Source organism: Rhinolophus sinicus, chromosome 16 (genome assembly GCF_057876585.1).
Source record: "Rhinolophus sinicus isolate RSI-liver-muscle chromosome 16, RSI-T2T, whole genome shotgun sequence".
In the NCBI taxonomy this organism is placed as follows: domain Eukaryota; kingdom Metazoa; phylum Chordata; class Mammalia; order Chiroptera; family Rhinolophidae; genus Rhinolophus; species Rhinolophus sinicus.
This window is the reverse complement of record NC_142516.1, coordinates 83,719,541-83,738,806: the sequence shown is the minus strand read 5'-3', so window position 1 is coordinate 83,738,806 and position 19,266 is coordinate 83,719,541. Positions and strand designations below refer to the sequence as shown.

The window sequence follows — 19,266 nt, the reverse complement described above, 5'->3', positions numbered from 1 at the left end:
GTGGAGCCCCTGACATTGTTTGTTAAAAGGCAGGTTATTGTGGGTATCACAGAATGGCAGGCGTGAGAATCCTTTTTAAACGCTGAGTGCCAGAACAGTGATGGGGTTCGTCTGGATGTCTCAGGCTCTAGCAAGGATGACCCTGAGCCTAGGAGGGGCTGGGGTGCCAGTGGCTGAGCATTCAGGGTGAGTCCACCTCAGCCTGGACGGCTCACCTGCCCACGCCAGGCCCACTCCTGTCGCCCAGGCCCGGAGCTTTGTCTTCCTTGCCTGGGCCAAGGCAAGCTGGGTGGTCTTAGACAGTCCCTAGCCAGCTGCGGCCTTCCCACAAGATGTAGTTCCTCTGTAACCTGCAGTTTAGATAGTGACAGTCAGGGCCTGTCTGTGGCAGCACGACAGGGCCAGAGGGCCGAGCCCACCAGGGCCTCCTCGGGACCCTACGGTGTGCCATAACAATGTGAGGTGGTGGCCAGGCATGCAGCCCCTGCCCCAGCTCTGCAACTTTGGGCCACTGCTCCAACCGTCTTGCTCTCCTGCCTGGGGAGAAGGGCCAAGGGGTGTTAGGGTCCTGATGTGAGCACTGCTGCAACGCTGCTGTGTTCAGGGCATGGCCCCCGACAGCGCCCAGGGCCCCTCACTCAGCCATTCTTGCAGGAAAAGAGCCTGAGGCCCACAGCACCCCATTGCTTATCCCGGACCTTGGCCTGCATGCTGCCCAGCTGGGCCCAAACCTAAACCTCCAGAGCCTGACAACTTGCTGGGTCTGGGTGGAGACGGGTGCAAAGGCAGGAAGTGGTTTGTCCCCAGCTGGGTAGTTGCAGGAGGCCCCAGTTCCGCTCCTTGGGGCTGACGTCTGTCTCTACACACAGATCAGCACCTCCTGATATGCAGTGGTCCCTGAGGCTGGACAGGACTGTGTGCTCTGTCCTCACAGAAGCCCGGACCACAGTTAGTCTTTCAAGGTCAGAGATGAGGCCCCAGATGACGGGTGGGGCTTTCCTGCCTTGGGTCCCACGTGAGCTTGGGTTACGGGTGGCCCTGGACTCAGAACAGTGACCATTGGTCTGGTGGCTGGAGCACATGACTCTGCATCTTGCTACCTGCCCAAGGTAGGCTCTGAAACCCCCACTGACAGCTGAGAAAATGGTGGCTCTGCTGTAAAGGGGGTGAGTTTGGGAGTCAAAATGTAGCCTTGGGGCAGTACTGACTTAGGACAGATGTGAAACCCCAACCTGAATGGAATGTCATTCACCTGCATGGCCCCATCTTCTCACAGCTGTGAGATCCATCCTGGCTCTATCCACTAGGCCCCACCTCCTACCTCTGTCACCTGGGCTCACTCACCTGGGCACACTGCCATCTTTTCAGATGGCCTTGCTTACTCTTATTTGCCTTCGTGCCATTTCCTCTGTCTGGGACACTGTTTCTTCTGTCTGAGGTGCTGTTCCTCTACCTAGGACACTTTTCCCTCTGAGACACTGTTCCCTCTGTCTAGGACATGTTGCCTCTGTCTCAGACACTGTTCCCTCTGTCTGGGACATGTTCCCTCTGTCTTAGACACTGTTCCCTCTGTCTGGGACATGTTCCCTCTGTCTAAGACACTGTTCCCTTTGTCTTAGACACTGTTCCCTCTCTCTGGGACATGTTCCCTCTGTCTTAGACACTGTTCCCTCTGTCTGGGACATGTTCCCTCTGTCTGGGACATGTTGCCTCTGTCTTAGACACTGTTCTCTCTGTCTGGGACATGTTCCCTCTGTCTTAGACACTGTTCCCTCTGTCTTAGACACTGTTCCCTCTGTCTGGGACATGTTCCCTCTGTCTGGGACATGTTGCCTCTGTCTTAGATGCTGTTCCCTCTGTCTTAGACACTGTTCACTCTGTCTGGGACATGTTCCGTCTGTCTTGGATGCTGTTCCCACTGTCTGGGACATGTTCCCTCTGTCTGACGTGCTGTTCCCTCTGTCTGGGACACTATTTCCCCTGTCTGAGCTCCCGTGTGTGGTGTTGATGACTGGTCATCCAGGTCTACAGTGAGGTGGATGGTGACCAACCTTACAAGTCAGCCCTGTGGACTTAGAGGCCCACGCGGAGCCTGTCAGTGCCTAGGACACGAGACTCATGCAGTGCAAGTGTGTGGCTTTGGGGTAGTGAATCGCCCTCTGGCCTCCCTTTCAGTGTAATAACATGGTGGGGTGCCACGCAGTTAAATGAGACGTCCTGGGGCAGCCAAGCCAGACTCTAAAAGGTGGGGTTTGACCTTCCATAATCTCCATTTGGATATTTTATTTTCAAAATTTGGACTCAGCCAGAGTACGTTTTTGTATGTGTATGAAAAGTATACATTAGAAGGGAAATAAAGGCTGTGTGACATGTTGATTCAATTCATCGATTCATTTATTCACAAAATGCTTACCGGGTCCTGTGTGGGGACCATGTAAAGGAAGCGAGGTTTCCATCTGTGTGGCCAGTGTCCTGGTGGGGAGTGGAGTGGACAGGTGTGGGCGCCCTGGGGAGCAGGGCGTGTAAGGTAGCACATGCCCGTGGCCAGGCTGTCCCCTGAGATGGCTCCTGAGAAGCCTGAGCCCGGGCGTGTGTGAGGGAGTGGCAGATTTCAGTGTCAACTGAAGCTTTTGGAAGGTTCCCGTTTGTTTCATTTCATTACTTTGTTTTATGCATAAAAATATCCAACATAATAAAAAGTAGACAGAATTATGTAGTGAGCCCAGGGTGGCTAACAGGAGAGATCAGGCTGAACTCGTGGAAAGAAGGGACCGGGGGGCCTCCCTCCCCTCCGCCTCAAGTGTGGGTGCTGCAGGGGTAAAGTTTTCCCCAAATCTTTATTATAAACAAATTTCAAATATACAGCAAAACTCTAGGAATTTTGCAGTGCCCACCACTAAAATTCGGCTTGATTTGTCACACATCTAGCTACTTGGACCAGGAAGGATTTGTGTTTTTTTTTTAAAGGTTGTGATTTTATTTTTATAGTTGCTTTTTATTTATATGGCAATGGACAGTGACTACAGTGTTTATACTCCTTCTAAATGAAAGGACAATAAAAACAAACAAAACAAAATAAGTATAGGAAATTTAAAACTAGAAAGTAAAAATAGGAAGCAAAAGAAAACTATTAAGTAAATATGTAAGTAAAAGAATTAAGTAGGAACAGTGGGCGGTCTCCTGAGCACCCCCAGCCCTTTCTGCAAGGCGCCAGGCCTCCTTGTCACAGCGCGCCCACCGCCTTCATGGCCTTGTAACCAGGGAGCTTCTGTTGCTCCAGCCTTGGGCACAAGTGCCCATTGCTGCGGGGAGCTGACCAAGCCCTGTGACGGGGACCTTGGAGCTTCAGGCAACACTAAGGGCCGTGTTTCTCTTTACACAGGACATGGCCCTGGAGGGGGTGGTGCAGTGCTATGCACTGCATGGGGCTTTAGGGACTTCACAGGAATGTTGTGTCCATTTTACGGACAAGGAAACAGAGACTTGGAGAGAGTGAGCTTGCCTGGGTGCCCAGCCGTAAGTGGTGGAAACCGATCAGCTGGACGCACAGCCTTGGGCCACTGCACTGCTTCCTCCCCAGATTCATGAAGGAGGGCTTGTAATTTGTTGTGCAGTCCATGGGGGCTGTTGTGCCTGAGGGACCCAGGGGACAGCCTGAGGCCAGAGCAGGGAGGAGTCCAGGCTCCAGGTTGGGTCTCCTCTGGGGCAGGCGGGGTCTCCATGCATCCCCTCTTCCTGCTGGAGTGCCACCTGGCGAGGCACCAGAGTCTCTGGGATGCAGTCAACCAGGAAATCATCCTATATTTATTACAGGCAGTGCCAGATCCAGGCCAGGCCGTGCGCTCCAGGTGGGTGTGTGGAGAAAAGGCCCGGGTTAAGGCCCAGGGGCCAGAGGCGTGGGATGGGGAGTAAGTTTTAGGTGCCTTTGAGTTACTATCATCTTGGCGCTAACTCACAGAACTTCTGATGAGAACCTTTCTGCAATGTTTTCTTTTTTTAAAAGCTTTTAAAAATTGTAGTAAAATACACGTAACAAAATTTACTATCTAAACCATTTTTAAATGTCCCATTCAGTGGCATTAAATTCATTCACTTTGTTGTGCAACCATCCCCACCATCCACCTCCAGAATTTTCTCATTTTCCGCAATAGAAACTCTGTCCCTTTAAGCAATAACTGCCCCTCTCCTTTCCCTCCGCCAGCCCCAGCAGCCACCGTTTAACTTTCTGTCTCTAGGATTCCACTAATCTAGGGACCTCATGTAAGCAGAATCATGCAGTATTTGTCCTGTGACTGGCTTATTTCACTGAGCTTGTCTTCAGGGTTCATCCATGGGGTAATGCGCATCAGAATTTCCTTCCTTTCTAAGGCTGAATAACACTCCCTTGTGTTATAGACCTCACTTGTTTATCCTTTCATTGTTGATGGCACATGGGTTGCTTCCACCTCTTGGCTACTGTAAATAGAGCTGCTGTGAAAATAGGTGTGCACGTATTTATTTAAGTCTTTGCTTTCAATTCTTCTGGAAGAAGCGCCTTCTTGAGGAGAGTGACTACATATTGGGATTTGGTGTTGAAACAAATGCAGCTTCTCTAAGCAAAGCTGCAGCACACCTGGGAGTGTTAGGACCCCCACCTGGCTGTCTGGCCTGCAGGCATCTGTCCATTCGCAGACACGCCAGCAACTGTCACTTCCTTTTTTCATAATTCCTCAGTTTTCTAAAAAGGACCCACCACTGATACAGTTTTCAAAGTAACAGTAACTTTTGAAAGTGGTGGTGTGAGTTGTTTGGGGGTCCCAGCAAGCAGAAAGGTTGCTGTGTTGATCCATCTCCTTTCTTCCCCACTCAGCTTGCCCCGGTGCCCCCTCCCACGCCAGGGTCCCACTGACCTCCATCCCGAAGCATGTGGCCCCTCGCAGCACCTGCGTCCATTTCCGAGTTCTCAGCACACAGGATGGACACCCCAGGCCACACCAGCTGCAGCCAGAGCACGTCCCAGGCTGAGGCCCCAGGGCAAGTATCATGCTTCCAGATCCTGAGGTGGAGGGAGGGCGCCTCTGGATCACTGGGTGGCTTTGCTAACTGGCTATTGGCCTTTCCATCTGGCATGGCCTTTGTCACTACTGACATGGCCTCGGTTTCTGCAGCCTCAGTTCCCAGTGTGTGACCTGTATGCAGATGTGTGCCACACAGGGGTTCCTGGCATTGCCCTGTGGCACTTGCAGAATGATTTAATTACCTCCTGCACTAACCAATCACCTGAACTTGGTGGAGTGAAGAGCAATCCTCTGAGCATTGTCATCCCTTACAATTCTGGGGCTGTCAGGGCACAGCGCGGTGTCTCTCACTCGGGGCTTCTCTGCGGCTATTGCCAAACAGTGCTGGCACAGTTCCAAAGGCTTCCTCTCTCAGGCTCATACCTCTGGCAGCTGCTGTGGTCCGTCAGCTGGGGCCCCGTGTGCCAGGGCACCCAGGACATATCAGTGACCAGATAGGGGCAGTCCCTGCCTGTGTGGGACTTCCAGGGTGCCCCGTGACAGGCAGCAAGTGAGACGGGTATGATGGAGGCTTTAGCAGGGCTCCTGCACTGCTCCCAAGGAGATGCCTGGCAGAACGTGCAGCTGGGTGGTGGGAGGCTCGTGGCCCATCTTTAGGACCAGCCTGTCCTGACTCCAGCTTCCACCAGCAGTGCAGGGTCTCCAGGGTAGAGGCCACAACATCCACCTTACTTCGTCTGCTGCTGCTGTGTATGGAGCCACTTAAATGGTCCACAGTGCCCTGGAGACTGGGGCAAATAAGTTTCTCCATACTCTGCAATCCTTGCACTTCCCCCAGTCCCAGTGTTAGGCCTCTGATGTTGGGTGATGGCAGCCTCAGGTGCTGAGGGCCCCGGGCCCTGGCGGAATCCTGCAGCAGGCACAGCTCACGTGGGGTTGGCTCACCTGGGGGAGGCAGTTGCCAGCCTCACTCAGCTCGGGCTGCTCAGGGCTTCTAAAGGAAGAGCTGAGTGTCCAGGTAGAGAGAACTGATAACAGCTCTTTGGCACCCATGTGGTGACAGGTCCCCAGCCCTGGGAGTGTCATATGAGCCCGGAGCCCAGTCAAGGATTGAGAGAGGCATCTCTGAGGGGCCCAGGGCCCAGGGGCTGTTTCCCTCCAGTGTAGTGTGTGGCCAGGACCAGCCTCAGTGCCCTCGTCTGAAGCACAACGTCACCCACTTCAGTGACTGTGACTGGGCAATGCCCAAAAGTGCTCAGCATTCCTCCTGGCACATGGTATGTGTGTGTGTGTGTGTGTGACTGTGTGTTTATATGTACTTGGATGTGTGCACATGTGTGTGTTGTGGAGGCATGTGTGTATGTGTGTTTGTGTGAGCATTTGTGCACAGCCCCTCCTCTCCTGAGCAGTGTGAAGGGGAGGCTGGAACTGGCCTGGCCCTGCTTTGGTGCTTATGTTGGCCTGGGAAAGGGAGCTGGGAGACCAGCCCTGAGCTGAGTGAGGCCATGGGCTGCATCCCTCAGCTGCCTGAATCAGATCGGGGTGGTCTCGGCCGTTCCCCCTCCAAGACCTCCTCAACCCTGTGTTCTGCTCCCTGAGCCCTGGGCTCTCCTGTCTGGCCAAGCATTGTTTGGCTGCCCTTGCACAAAAGCCCTTGGAAGATGAAATGGTCAGGGCTTAAGGGCCTCCAGTAGAAGTGTGCATGCCTCTCCTCTGCCCTGCTCGTGCCTCCCCAGATTGTGGGCCTGCCACACACCTAACCACCATCCTCTGCGTGATTCATTGTCCCTTCTGTAATAAGAAAAATGATACTGGGGAATGTCAGCAACTCTCCAAGTTCACACAACTCAGATGTATCACCTTCTATGAGGCATAAGTGACACACAATTAACTGCATGTTTAAAGTGTATAATCTGATGTTTTGATATACGTGACACTGTGAAACTATCACCACAGTCAGAATCGTAAGCATGTTTGTCACCCCTGGAAAGCTTCCTGTGCTCCATTGTAAACCCCACACCTCACCGTGTCCACCCGTCCTTCCAGGCAACTGGTCTGCTTTCTGACACCAGATTAGTGCGAATTTCTAAAATTCTATATAAATGGGAAGCAAGTAGGTACTTTCTCTTTTGTCTGTCTCCTTTCACTGGGCATCATAATTTCTAGATTAATTCATATTGTTGGGAAGCATTCTTCTTTTCCTGAATGTTCTGAAAAGGTTTGTGTAGAATTGGCATCATTTTTTCCTCAAATGTTTGATAGGATTCACCAGTGAAGCCGTATAAGCCTGGAGTGTTCTGTGGAAATATGTTTAAATATAAACATTTCTTGTGCTTCGTATTTACTGAGCTTCTTAGATCTGTGGATTTATAGTTTCCATCAAATATGGAAAAACTTTGGTTATTATTTCCTCAAATATTTTTCTAGCTCACTTCTTTTTTGGGACTTCAGTTACATATGGCGACTCTGATCACACATATTATACTGCTTGAAGTTTCCCTATGTCACTAATATTGTCTGTCTCCGTCCCTGAGTCTCTCTCGCTCTCTCTTCTTGGAGACCTCCTATTGTCTATCCTAATTCAATAATTCCTCCACAGTGTTTCATCTATCATCAGTCCCTTCCAGTGGGTCTTGATCTCACACTTCGTGGGTTTCACTTCCGGAAGTTAGGTGTGCATCTCTTCATATCCTCCATGTCTCTGCTGACCTTTTGAACATGATGGAATGTGGGTACCATGGCTACCTTAACATCCAAGTTCAGTGTCAGCTGAAGGTCAGTGTCACCTCACTGACTCTTCCTCCTCACTGTGGTTGTGTATCTCTGCCCTCTGTGTGCCTGGTAATTTTTGATTGGGTGCCAGACACTGTAAATCTCACCTTGTTGGGTGCTCAATATGTTTGTGTTCCTATAATTGTTCATGAGCATGGTTCAGGGATGCAGTTGAGTTGCTTGTAAACAGGTGGGCTTCCTGTTAAGATTGGTCAACATCAGTTAGGTAGGGCCGGATCAGAGATCACTATAGGGCGAATTGTTCCCCACACAGAGGCAAGACCCGTCCAGGTTCTCTAACGCCCTGTGGATCCTGGGCTTTCCTGTCTGGTCCATGGGCCAGTGGGGACGGGCATGTGCCCTACCTGTGTGAATGCCAGCTGGTGTTCCCTCCACCCTCAAAGGAGTTTCTTTCTCCAGGCTTGTGGTTTCTGCACACCTGTGCTGAGCCATCCCGTGGGCCCTATTCAACTCTCCTCTCTCTGTGCCATGCTCTCCGCCCCAGTGCTCCGCCCTGTGACCTCCAGCTGCCTGGGTCTTCCTGGATTCTCAGCTCTGTGTCTGCACTCAGGTGTCTACCTGGAATCCCCTTCCCAGGAAGAAAGCTGGGGAGACAGAGGGTACACTACACTGGCTACCACCTCTTAGGAGCACGGGGATTTTCTGCCCAGTGTAGAGTATCTCTCAAGCTGTTGTTTTATATGTTTTATCCAGGTTTGGGTTATTTTAGGCAAGAGACTAACTCCAATTTCTGTTACTGCCCCTTGACCAGAAAAGTAGGAGAGCCTGAGGTGGGGTTGCCACAGGCTCTGCCTGGTGCCAACCGCCTGTATTTGGACACACTGAAGCTGAGTGCACGGCTCACATTCCAGCTAGCATATTTTTACTGCTCTGTCATGTCTGATTTCTGGAAACTTGAGTTTATCTCCTGTGCTATGAGAAGAATGCAGCAAACCGTGTATTTTCTGTTTAGAAATCTTAATATTTCTCCCCATTAAGCTTGTTAAGAATGTGGCAGTGGCCAATGATACATGCGTATCCTGCACTGGTTTGGGTGTCGCTTAGCGAAAGGTCTGCTCAGAAGTAGCCTGGCCGCAGGAGAGGGGAGGAGGCTGTCGCAGAAGCTGGAGTTGGTGCTCGGCCACCTGGGCTCCTGCTTCGCTTCCCTCTGAACTCTGCCCGGAGGCGTTTCTGCCAGTGACGTGATGTGTGAGTGGCAGGCTCTGTGACACCTCTTGGTTGTGTGTGTGAGACTTGCATCTCCATAGGTGGTTCTTTACTCTGTTCAGTGAGTGAGGTGGGGAGTGTGTGAAGCAGCTACTGGTAGCACAGCAGGGAGTGTGTCTGGGAGGGCGCCAGCGATGTATGCAGGGTGTGCACTGGGAGGGGCGTGGTGGTGCCCGCCGGCTCTCCGTGCACTTGGTGGGCTCTTCCTCCCTGGTGTGGGCACTGCATGGCCACAGTGTGGTGGGCCACAGTTCTGGGCCCAGAGCTTCAAGCTAGGGCCGTAGGAGCTGCCGCATACTCCCAGCCATTGCCTCGGGTGCCCGCTGTGCTGAGGCAGGGGAAGCAGCGTGCTGCCTCCACCCCACAGGCCCTGTCACCTTCCTGGGGTCCACCACGCCCTTCCACCCTCTCTATTTAGAACCGGGCCTGTCTTCCTGGCTGCTCCAAGTGCCAGTGGAGAAGGTGGCTTTCATTTTCCTTTCATGTTGTTGTAGAACCTCCTGAACTACTCTGCTTCAAACCTGCTGGACAAGAAAGAGATTTTCAGCGAATCTCCTCAATCCCCGAGAGTGGTCTTGGACGGCCAATTGAAACCCTTGGAACTTGGCTGTCAGGGAGCCAGGCATCCTCCCACCAGCTCAGCAACCTCACCGGGTGTCTGTGGGCATCAGGTAAATGGCCTGTCCCTCAGGGATAAGTGACTATCGCTCCTGGTCCCTGTCCTCCTCCATGGCTCCCCTGCAGGTTTAAGAGGAAGATGTCAGGGAACATCAATCTCACTCTGGTCCAGTACCACTCTTGACCCTTGTAGGCTAACATCCTGTGCATTCTCTGTGCACCTAGAATTACACTTGAACTTGCCTCTCCTCAGAGAGGGCTTCCACGTGAGGCAGGATATGAAGGCATATTCTCCAGTACATGTGGGGAAGAGGAATTTGAGGCAAAGCCCCTCTGGCCCCTGGTTCTCTAGAAGGAACCTGGTCACCAGTGTGACAGATAGTGGCAGTGATGGTGAGGTGTTTTGATGGGGATCCTGCCTCACCTCAGAGCCACATCATAGCATAAAAAGCAGTGTGGATGCCAAAGCACATTATAGACCCGATCCACTGTGCTCATTATGGTCATTGCTCCTATTTTGCACATATATTTTGAACTCATTGAACAGCAGGTAGCTTCATGCTATAGGATCCCTCCCTCTCCACTCCTCCCTCCTTCCAACTCCTCCTTCCCTCCTCCCCCTCCCTCCCTTCCCCTCCCTCCATCCCTCTCCCTTCTTTCCATCCTCCCACCTTCCTCCTCCCTCCCTTCCTCACTCTCTCATTTTCTCCCTCCCTCTCTCTCTTCCTTCCTTCATTTTTTTATGTAGAAGAAATTTATTATTAAAATGCAGTGCTTTCCATTAGCCATTGCCCAAAAGTCTGACTAGATAGGAGCAGCTGAAGCTAGCTGGGCTGTTTACTTCACACAAGGCCTAGCTCACCTCCTTCATGTTGACTTTCTCTGGGGAGGCACACCCATGGGCTGGTCCACGGTCTAGCTGGCATTGACTGTGCTCATTTCTCCCTGACAGGAAGCACCCCCAACCTGGCCATCCCTCCCCTTACCCTCCCCCACAGAGCTCAGAGAGCTCAGCTTTGAGGATGGAGTCAGGAGGAGGGTCTTCAACAGCCCGGGGCCCCATGGCCACCCTGGGTGGGGCAGGTGCTGGGCCTGGCTGCTCCTCCCTGGATCTGCCCAGCACAGACCCAGGGAAGCTCCGAGTACTGCCCATCAGGCCTGGAGCCCACGGTGAGGACCATACCTCTGAGAGCCCTAGTGGTCAGGCTGCTGTGGGGGACGGCCCCCCAGACATGGGCTCCATGGGGGAGCCGAGCTGCAATGCTAAGAACCCTAACCGGGACAGCGGGATTGACAGCCCATCCTGTAGCATGGCCTGTGAGCCCTTCCCCCGCAAGGAAGACAGTGAGGCAGGCCTGGGCCCCAGCGTCCTGCAGCTGCACCCAGAGATGGCCTCAGACAGCAAAGCCTCCAGGGAAGAGGCCGACAGCGATGTGGGTGAGGACAGCAGTGAGGAGCCCGAGCCGGAGAACAGCTCCTCAAGGGCTGGTGCAGACCCAGCCCCAGCCAAGGTAGGCTGCCCTCCTGCCTGGGGAAGCAGGGCTCCTCTGGGGGGAGGGGGGGGGTTTGCAGTGCTAGTTATCTGGTGCCCACACAGACACCACACTTGGAGAGGCCCCTTCGCTGGGTTGGTGGGCAGGACCTGGGGAAGGACCATGTAAGCCAGCACCCCGACACCTCGCAACCACCTCACTACTGCGCCTGTTTTCCATGGCTGCACAGCGGCACAGGAACCGCACCCCAGGGTGGCCTGGCCAACAGTCTGAGGGGTAACAGTGTCGATATCAATGCCCTTTGCCCAAGCTTGCTGCTCACCTTGCAGAACCCCTTTGAGGAAGGTAGAGTAAGGGTCACCCGTTTTATGAAGGGGGAAAACCCCAGAGTTGTCCATGGGGTGGGCAGAGGCAGGAAGAGAGCCTGGGCACATGTGTAGAGCTCTGGGCATGCGTCCAGGAGAGCACCTGGGTCCGAGGTGTGCTGGATTGGCCCTGACAGAAAGCTCATATGCATCCCTTTAGCATCCTGGGCTCTGGACAGGGAAATAAAGCAGATAGCCCCTGGCTCAGAGAGACCACCTGTGCGTGGGGAGAAAGCCCTGGATAAGCTGCAATGACTGGGTCCCAAGATGAACCAGGTGGTGATAGACGGGTCAGGCCTGCAGGCTCCTGGGTGGAGAGGTTGCTGGCTAACATGGCAGCAGGGGGAGATAGGCTGGGAGGCGAAGGGTAGCCATGTGCCTGCACATTGTGAGCCAACTTCCTGGGGCTGGGCTGGGTTCAGTTTTAATCTAGGTTTATCATTATTTGAGTGTGGTGAGGCCAACAGGTCAGGAGAGGATGGCCACTGAGAGATAGCTGGTTACTCACAGTTCCCAAGAGGAGGGGCATGCCACCCCCCAAAGCCAGGTGGGGAAGCACAGCGTGAGTCAGGAGGCCGAGGATGTGGGGGAACTGAGGGCAACAGCCTTCGCTGTGGTTTCTGAGGGAAGGTACAGGTGGGGCAGCCAAGCAAAATTAGGATTGGCCAGTCAGAATAACTTCAGCAGGCTCTGCTCTGGCATCCAGACCTGGGTGATTAGAGCAGGAGGATGGGGAATAGCAAATATGGAGGTAGTTGGCATGTGGGCCCTGGGTGGGTTGGTTTGCATATGAAAGACATGCCTGCAGGCAGGTCCTTTACATCCAGGAATCAGCTGTCTGTGGCAGTAATAGGCCCTCCAGGCCAAGCAAGGCCCCTAGAAGTCAAAACATCATAAAAAAAAAAAAGAATAAGTGATGTGTCTACTACAGGCCCCATCATCCTTGATTCTCAAGGTGTGCTCCAGGGAAACTGGCTCCCTCAGTCTGCCAGGTCCTGGGGGTGAGTGCAGACCCAAGACCTGGCCCCATCCTGCCCACACAGGCTCTGGGATGCTCCCAGGACCAGAGGCTTGCTGGGGAAGGCCCTAATCTTTGTGTCGGTAACATGAAAAGGTCATTTTACTCTGCCGCTGGTGGGAACAGGTGTCTCTTCTCCATCATGGGGTTCAACACACACTGGCCCAGTTCTCGGGGTGAGGCTCTGGACCAGAAGCCCAGGGACCTTGTGCATCATGTCCCCCACCAAGGTAGAATGGGAGGGTGCTGACATAGGGAGGTGATGCAGGTATACACACATGTCAAATTGGCCTTTATTATGTAGAGTTAGTTTCCTTTTTCTACTCCTAGTTTGTTGACTGTTCTTATCATGAAAGGATGTTGAATCTTGTCAGATGCTTTTTCTGTATCAATTGAGATGCTCATGTATTTTCCCCCCTTCATTCTGTTAATGTTGGGTATTACACTGATTGATATTCATATATTGAAACATTCTTGCATTCCAGATATAAATTCCTTTATTTATTGGACATGGTATATGATCTTTTTAATGTGTTATTGAATTCAATTTGCTAGTATTTTGTTGAGGATTTTTGCATCAATATTCATCAGGAATATTGGCCTATGGTTTTCTTGTAATATCTTAGTCTAGCTTTGGTATTAAGGTAATGATGGCCCCATAGAAAAAGCTTGGAAATGTTCTCTCCTCTTCAATCTTTTGGAAGCATTAATTCTCTAGTGAAGACACCAGTTTTTTGTTGTTGTTGTTGGGAGTTTTAAATTGCTTATTCAATCTCCTTACTCATTATTAGTCTGTTCAGATTTTCCATTTCTTTGTGATTCAGTCTTGGTAGGTTGTATGTTTCTAAGAATTTATCCATTTCTTCTATGGTATCGAATTGTTCATAGTATTCTCTTATAATTTTGTGTGTGTGTGTGGCATCAATTGTCATGTTTTCTCTTTCATTTCTGATATTGAGTCTTCTCTTTTTTTAAGTTAATTTTAAAGAAGGGTTTGTCAATTTCATTGGACTTTTCAGAAAATAATTCTTAGTTGATTTTCCGTTGTTTCTCTGTTCTCTATTTCATTTATCTCTGCTCTAATCTCTGTTGTTTCCTTCTTTCTGATTGCTTTGTGTTTAGTTCTTGTTTTTCTGGTTTCTTGAGTTATAGTTAGGTTGTTGATTTGAAATCTTTCTTCCTTTTTCATGTATGCATTTACAGCTAAAAACGTCTGTCTCAGCATTGCTTTTGCTGCATTCCATAAATTTAGTATATTGTGTTTTCATTTTCATTTTCTCACAGTATTTTCTAATTTCCTTCATGACTTGGACTCTTGTTTAAAAGTGTGTTGTCTAATTTCCACATGTCTGTGGATTTCCCAGTTTTCCTTGTGCTATTGATGTCTAGTTTTATTCTATTGTGATTAGCAAAGATACTTTATATGATTTCAGTTTTCTTGAATTTGTTAATACTTGTTTTGTGGTTTAACATGGTCTGTCCTGCAAAATGTGTCACATGCATTTGAGAAGAATGTATATTTTGCTGTGTTCTGTATATAGCTACTAGGTCCCTTTGGCTTCAGTGTTGTTGAAGTCCTCTATTTCCTTACTGATATTCTGTCTGCATGTTTTATCCAGGATTGAAAGTAAAGTATTGAAGTTTCTTACTGTTATTTTGTTACTGTCTGTTTCTCCCTTCAATTCTGTCAAAATTTGCTTCATATATTTAGGATCTGTGAGAGTTGGTGATAAATACTTATGATTGTTATATCTTCTTGGTGAATTGGTCCTTTTATCATTATATAATGTTCTTCTTTGTATCTTGTAACAGTTTTTTATTTAAAGTCTATTTTGTCTGATATAAGTAGGGCCACTCTTGTTCTCTTGTTGGGTTACCATTTGCATGAAATATATTTTTTCCATCATTTCACTTTTAGCCTATGTGTGTCCTTAAATCTAAAGTAAGTTTCTTGTGGATAGCATATAGTTGGATGTTAGTTTTTAAATCTATTCAGCCAATTCATGTCTTGATTGGGGGGTTTAACTAATGTACATTTAAAGTAATTCGCATTTTATTTTGACAGCATATAAAACTCTTCAACCACATATAAAAACTCTATGTCTTTACAAGCTCCCCCTCTTGTCCACTCTGTTAGTGATATCACGGATCACATATTTATATATTCTATGCTCATTAACAAATATTTATAGTTTTCAAATGTTTTTATCATTTAAATTCAATGTATCAAAATTACAACTGTACACTTATTGTATTTTTCCATGCATTTACTTTTATCAGAGAACCTTATATTTTTATATAGCTTATATTACTGTCTACCATTTCACAACTTGAAGAACTACCTTTAATATTTCTTGTAGAGCAAGTCTAGTGGTAATGAACTCTTCAACTTTAGTAAAGTCTTAATTTCTTCATTTTAGAAGGACAGCTTTCCTTGGTACAGTATTCTTGGTTAACAGTTTTTTTCCTTTTAACATATTAAATATATCATCCCCCTCTTTTAAAAAAAATATTATAATGGATCTCAGTGTGGTCCTTTTTAGATTTATCCTAGTTGGAGTTATTTGAGCTTCTTGAATTTGTATATCCATTTCTTTACTCAGATTTGGAAAGTTTTCAACCATTATTCCCTGAAATAAGCTCTCTGCCCCCTTCACTCTCTTTTCCTGCTAGGACTCCCATAATGCGTACACTGATCTACTTGTTAGTACCCCACAAGTCCCTTAGTTTCTCTTTGCTTTTATTCATTCTTTTTTTCCTTTTGCTCCTCTGACTCTATGATTTCAAATGATCTATCTTCAAGTTTACTGACATCTTCTTCTGCCTAATCAAATCTGATGTTAAATACCTCTTATGAGTTTTTTAGTTCATTTATTGTATTTTTCAGCTGTGTAATTTTTGTTTGTGTCTTTTTAAAAATAATTTCTATCTATTTGTTGATATTCTCATTTTGTACATGCATCATTTTTCTGATTTTGTTTAGTTATCCATCTGTGTTTTCTTTCAACTCATTGAGCATCTATATGACAAGTTTTTGTTTGTTTGTTTTTGTTTTGTTTTGTTTTTGCCAGACAGCTCACAGATCTGTTTGTCTTTAGGGTTGGTTTCTGGAGTTTTGGGTTTTTGTTTGTTTGTTTGTTTGTTTGTTTGTTTACCTTTGATTGAGTCATGTTTCCCTGTTTCTTTGTAATTTTTGCTGGACTTTGGGCATTTGGAAAACAACCATCTCTCCAGTCTTTGCATGCTTGCTTTGTACACGCAAAGACCACCAGTCAACCTGGCTGGAGATCCTAGTACCTCTTAAACCTTTTCTGATTTTTCATTCTTCTGGCAACTGCCAGCAGAACATCAGCTCTTGCCTCTGTTTTCAGTGGCTTTTAAACTCTGGCACCGGTCATGTCAACACTCCAAGTCATACAAAACAGAAACCAGTCCCTCAGGCAGCCCCCAGACAAGTCAGAACACTGGATGCACAGTTCACTCTTTTGTTTCCATCCTGAGGGAGGAGCCCCATATAGGGGATTTCCTTCCACTTGTGCCATGCTATGCTACATGAGAAGGACATGAAAGGGATGCAAAATGAAGCCAGTTTTCCTACCCATTTGTGGGAATCTCTTCTTGACTTGGGAGCTGTAGCTTCTCTTCTGGTCTCTAGAGTTCTCACAGAGGTATTCTGGTCCATATATTGTTGTTAACTCCATGTCTCTGTGGAGGAAGGAGGGCCAGTGGCTTTTCAGTCGGCCATCTTGCTGGCATCACTCCACAATATATTTGATGTGGCTGCTGCAGCTGCTCTGTCATCAAAGCGGCAGGAAGATAAGGTCATCTCTGGACTGCAGAAGCTTTTGGGGGATTGGCAGGGACTGTTGTGCTTTCCCCAGAAATTCCCTAGAAATTCCATCTTTAAGAACGGAGCCCCCACATTCCAGTCCCAGCAGCCTCCTCTGGTCCCTCTCCACCCCTAGTCGTCCCTGGTGCACCGTGTATAGTCCTTGTCAGACTTGTCTGTTCAAGTCTCATCTTCCCCAGGTGAGCTGTGGCTCTTCTCTCCCCAGTGCTCTGAGCCCCAGAAGCTGCTCCACATCGCCCAGGAGCTCCTGCACACCGAGGAGACCTACGTGAGGCGGCTGCACCTGCTAGACCAGGTAGCCCTCCTGGCTGGGCCACACCTTGGTCCACTTCCAGAGTTTCAGTGGGCAGTTTCACTGGCAAACTCCCTATCTTAGCATTGGCTAGGCCTTATAGTTGAAACACCAATGACTATACTAAAACTCAGACAAATTGAGTATCCTCCAGACACATGTGCTTTTTGCTTTCAGAGCTTGTGGTTCTGGGGCAAAGGTCCTGTCCAGTCCCCTCAGGGACCTTTCTTCCTAGCGGTCACATTATCTGAGCATGTCAGTGGCCTCTGGATATCTTTCTGCATGAGTAGTTGGGAATGTGGGTGGCACTATCTCCATTCATATGTCAACATAGGGTTTATGAGCACAAGAAGTAAGACTCCAAAGGAAACCAGGGTGTTGAAAGGTGTTGCTTCTGTTTGTAGCTCACAAAGCAGAGAAAGAAAATCAGGACCTTCCATTTCCTATGAGAGGTAGATGGAGGAAAGATGGCTTGTCCCCATCTGAGGGCACTGTCCTTGCCTCAACCCCAATCCTTAGCCATAAGTAAGTTTGCTTTAAGACCATAAGGTTGTTTGAGCCACTTTGATGAACTGGGAGGTTTATTAGGGAAAGAGGAAGTGGTCACAGCGTCTCCTGAACATTCCCACCCGCAGCAGAAGCACGATCCCATCTGTGGTGACCCATACTCAGTGACCATTGTGTGCCCAGGTTTTCTGTACCCGGCTGACGGAAGCAGGGATTCCTTCAGAAGTCACCACAGGCATCTTCTCTAACATCTCCTCCATCTATCGTTTCCACGGGCAGTTCCTCCTGCCTGAGCTTCAAACGCGGATCACAGAGGAGTGGTGAGTGTGGCTCACAGCACCCAGGAAGTGGGAGGCTGGTGTTGCCCAGGGAATTTGGCTCCAATACTGTTGGTGGTTGAGGGTCCTGATGATTCAGTCGTGGCAATTTTTTCAAATTATCTTTGCCAAGTGGCCTCTAAATCTGGATTTTGTTTTCCTTAAGTCTAGGCAGACACTTGGGATGCCTGTCTCATGGTGCTCTAGGCTCCTTCTCCACCAGGTCGTGGGCCAACCTGACCCCACTGGTCCCACTGCTACTTAGTGTCTCCTAGCCTTAGCTTCTTTGTCTGAAAATCAAAGGGACTTTAATACCTGCTCAGGGCTTTGTGGGATTTAAACGAGTTAGATGTCTGCAAGCACCAAACAGCTAGCAAACATTGCTGGTCGGTTCATTTTCCCTGCTAGTGGATACTCCACCTTTGCTTTAAAAATTGGATTTGCCCCCTCAACAGCACACCTTGGATCCTCCCACTGTCCCAGGGGGTCTGTCCTCCTGTCCTCCTCCTGCTTCTGTTCATTCTTGGTAGAGGACTGGCTTGGCTGCATGTCACGCTGATTAATACCACAGGCATGGCACCGCATGACCATTCTCCTCCTTACGTGTTTCCTGCTAGGTTCTGGGCACTGCTGCAGCTTTGCTTTGTGGCTGCTGCTATCTCCCCTTTTTGCTGATCTGGCTTGATCCAGATGCCATTCCCCTGCCATATCAGCAGCATCGGGAGAGGCCAAAGAGAGCACGGGGCTGCGGCTGGCCAGGGTGTGTCCCTCTCCTGCAAGTCTCAGCCATGCAATGCGTCAGTTTGTAAATCTTTAGAGGGACCAGCTTCACCTGCAGAGCCGGTTATATTGTGTCCCCAACCATCGGATTAAAGCTCAGGACTGGACTGGCCTCACGGATGACAGTCCATGGCGGCTAGAAATGGGTCTTCTACTCCGGCTCTACCTAGACTATTAGTGCACAGATGCCCGTGTGGCATCTGGTATAATCACACGCAGGAGCCCAGTGGCTTGTCTGCCCACCTTCACAGGTGGTGGGCCTTTGAGTTAAATACCTGAGCACACAATTCTAGTAACATGGCAGTGATGACTCTGTGTGTGCCTTTTTCCTTTCTTTTTGGTGATTTATTTAGGATAACACACCCATAGTTCTCAGGCCAGATTATTAATATATTTTTATGCTTCTTGAAACTTACTTCCAAATCCCTGTTGAGACCATTGTCAGAGTACACAGTGCAGCTTTCCCTTCATGGTACCAGCCTTGGATAGTTTCGTTGTTCCTAACTTTTGCTCATTTGAAAGGAGTAAATGGAGTTTCCTTGCTTCTGTTCGATAACTGTGGCCAATCATTTGAGTGGCTCCATTCCTGACACCTCCTGTTTTTGAGCACTGGTTCTGTGCCTGCACTGCTGAAGTGTGTTACATGGTCTCTCGTCTACCTCCCAGTAACACACTATTTCCTACCCCATGTAATGTGTGTGTGTTTGGTGGGGGGCGGGCGGGGAACTAAGGCTCAGAGTGTGATCAGTTTGCTCTCATCACATAGAACTAAGAGTCAGGTCTCCACCCCATAGCCTCCTGGTGAAGTCCCATCCCACCCAGCTCCTCACCTGAGTTGTTTCTCAGATGATCTCACCCCCCCCACACACAAAGGGACATGAACCCCCGGCTTGGGGACATCCTGCAGAAGCTGGCCCCATTCCTCAAGATGTATGGAGAGTACGTCAAGAACTTTGACCGGGCCATGGAACTGGTGAGCGCCTGGACCCAGCGCTCGCTGCTGTTCAGGGACGTCGTGCACAGCATCCAG

General features: G+C 49.3%; 1 protein-coding gene across 1 annotated transcript in view; it reads left to right on the top strand.

Annotated features, from left to right (window-relative positions):
* Positions 1-19,266, top strand: part of FGD3 (FYVE, RhoGEF and PH domain containing 3) — a 68,443-nt gene that overhangs the window by 25,724 nt on the left and 23,453 nt on the right. Inside the window, 6 exon segments of the mRNA XM_074330170.2 lie at positions 4,850-5,013; positions 9,491-9,667; positions 10,567-11,125; positions 16,546-16,635; positions 17,323-17,459; positions 19,110-19,266. Of these exon segments, the coding sequence (XP_074186271.2) occupies positions 10,637-11,125; positions 16,546-16,635; positions 17,323-17,459; positions 19,110-19,266 (873 nt within the window). The 5' untranslated portion in view covers positions 4,850-5,013; positions 9,491-9,667; positions 10,567-10,636.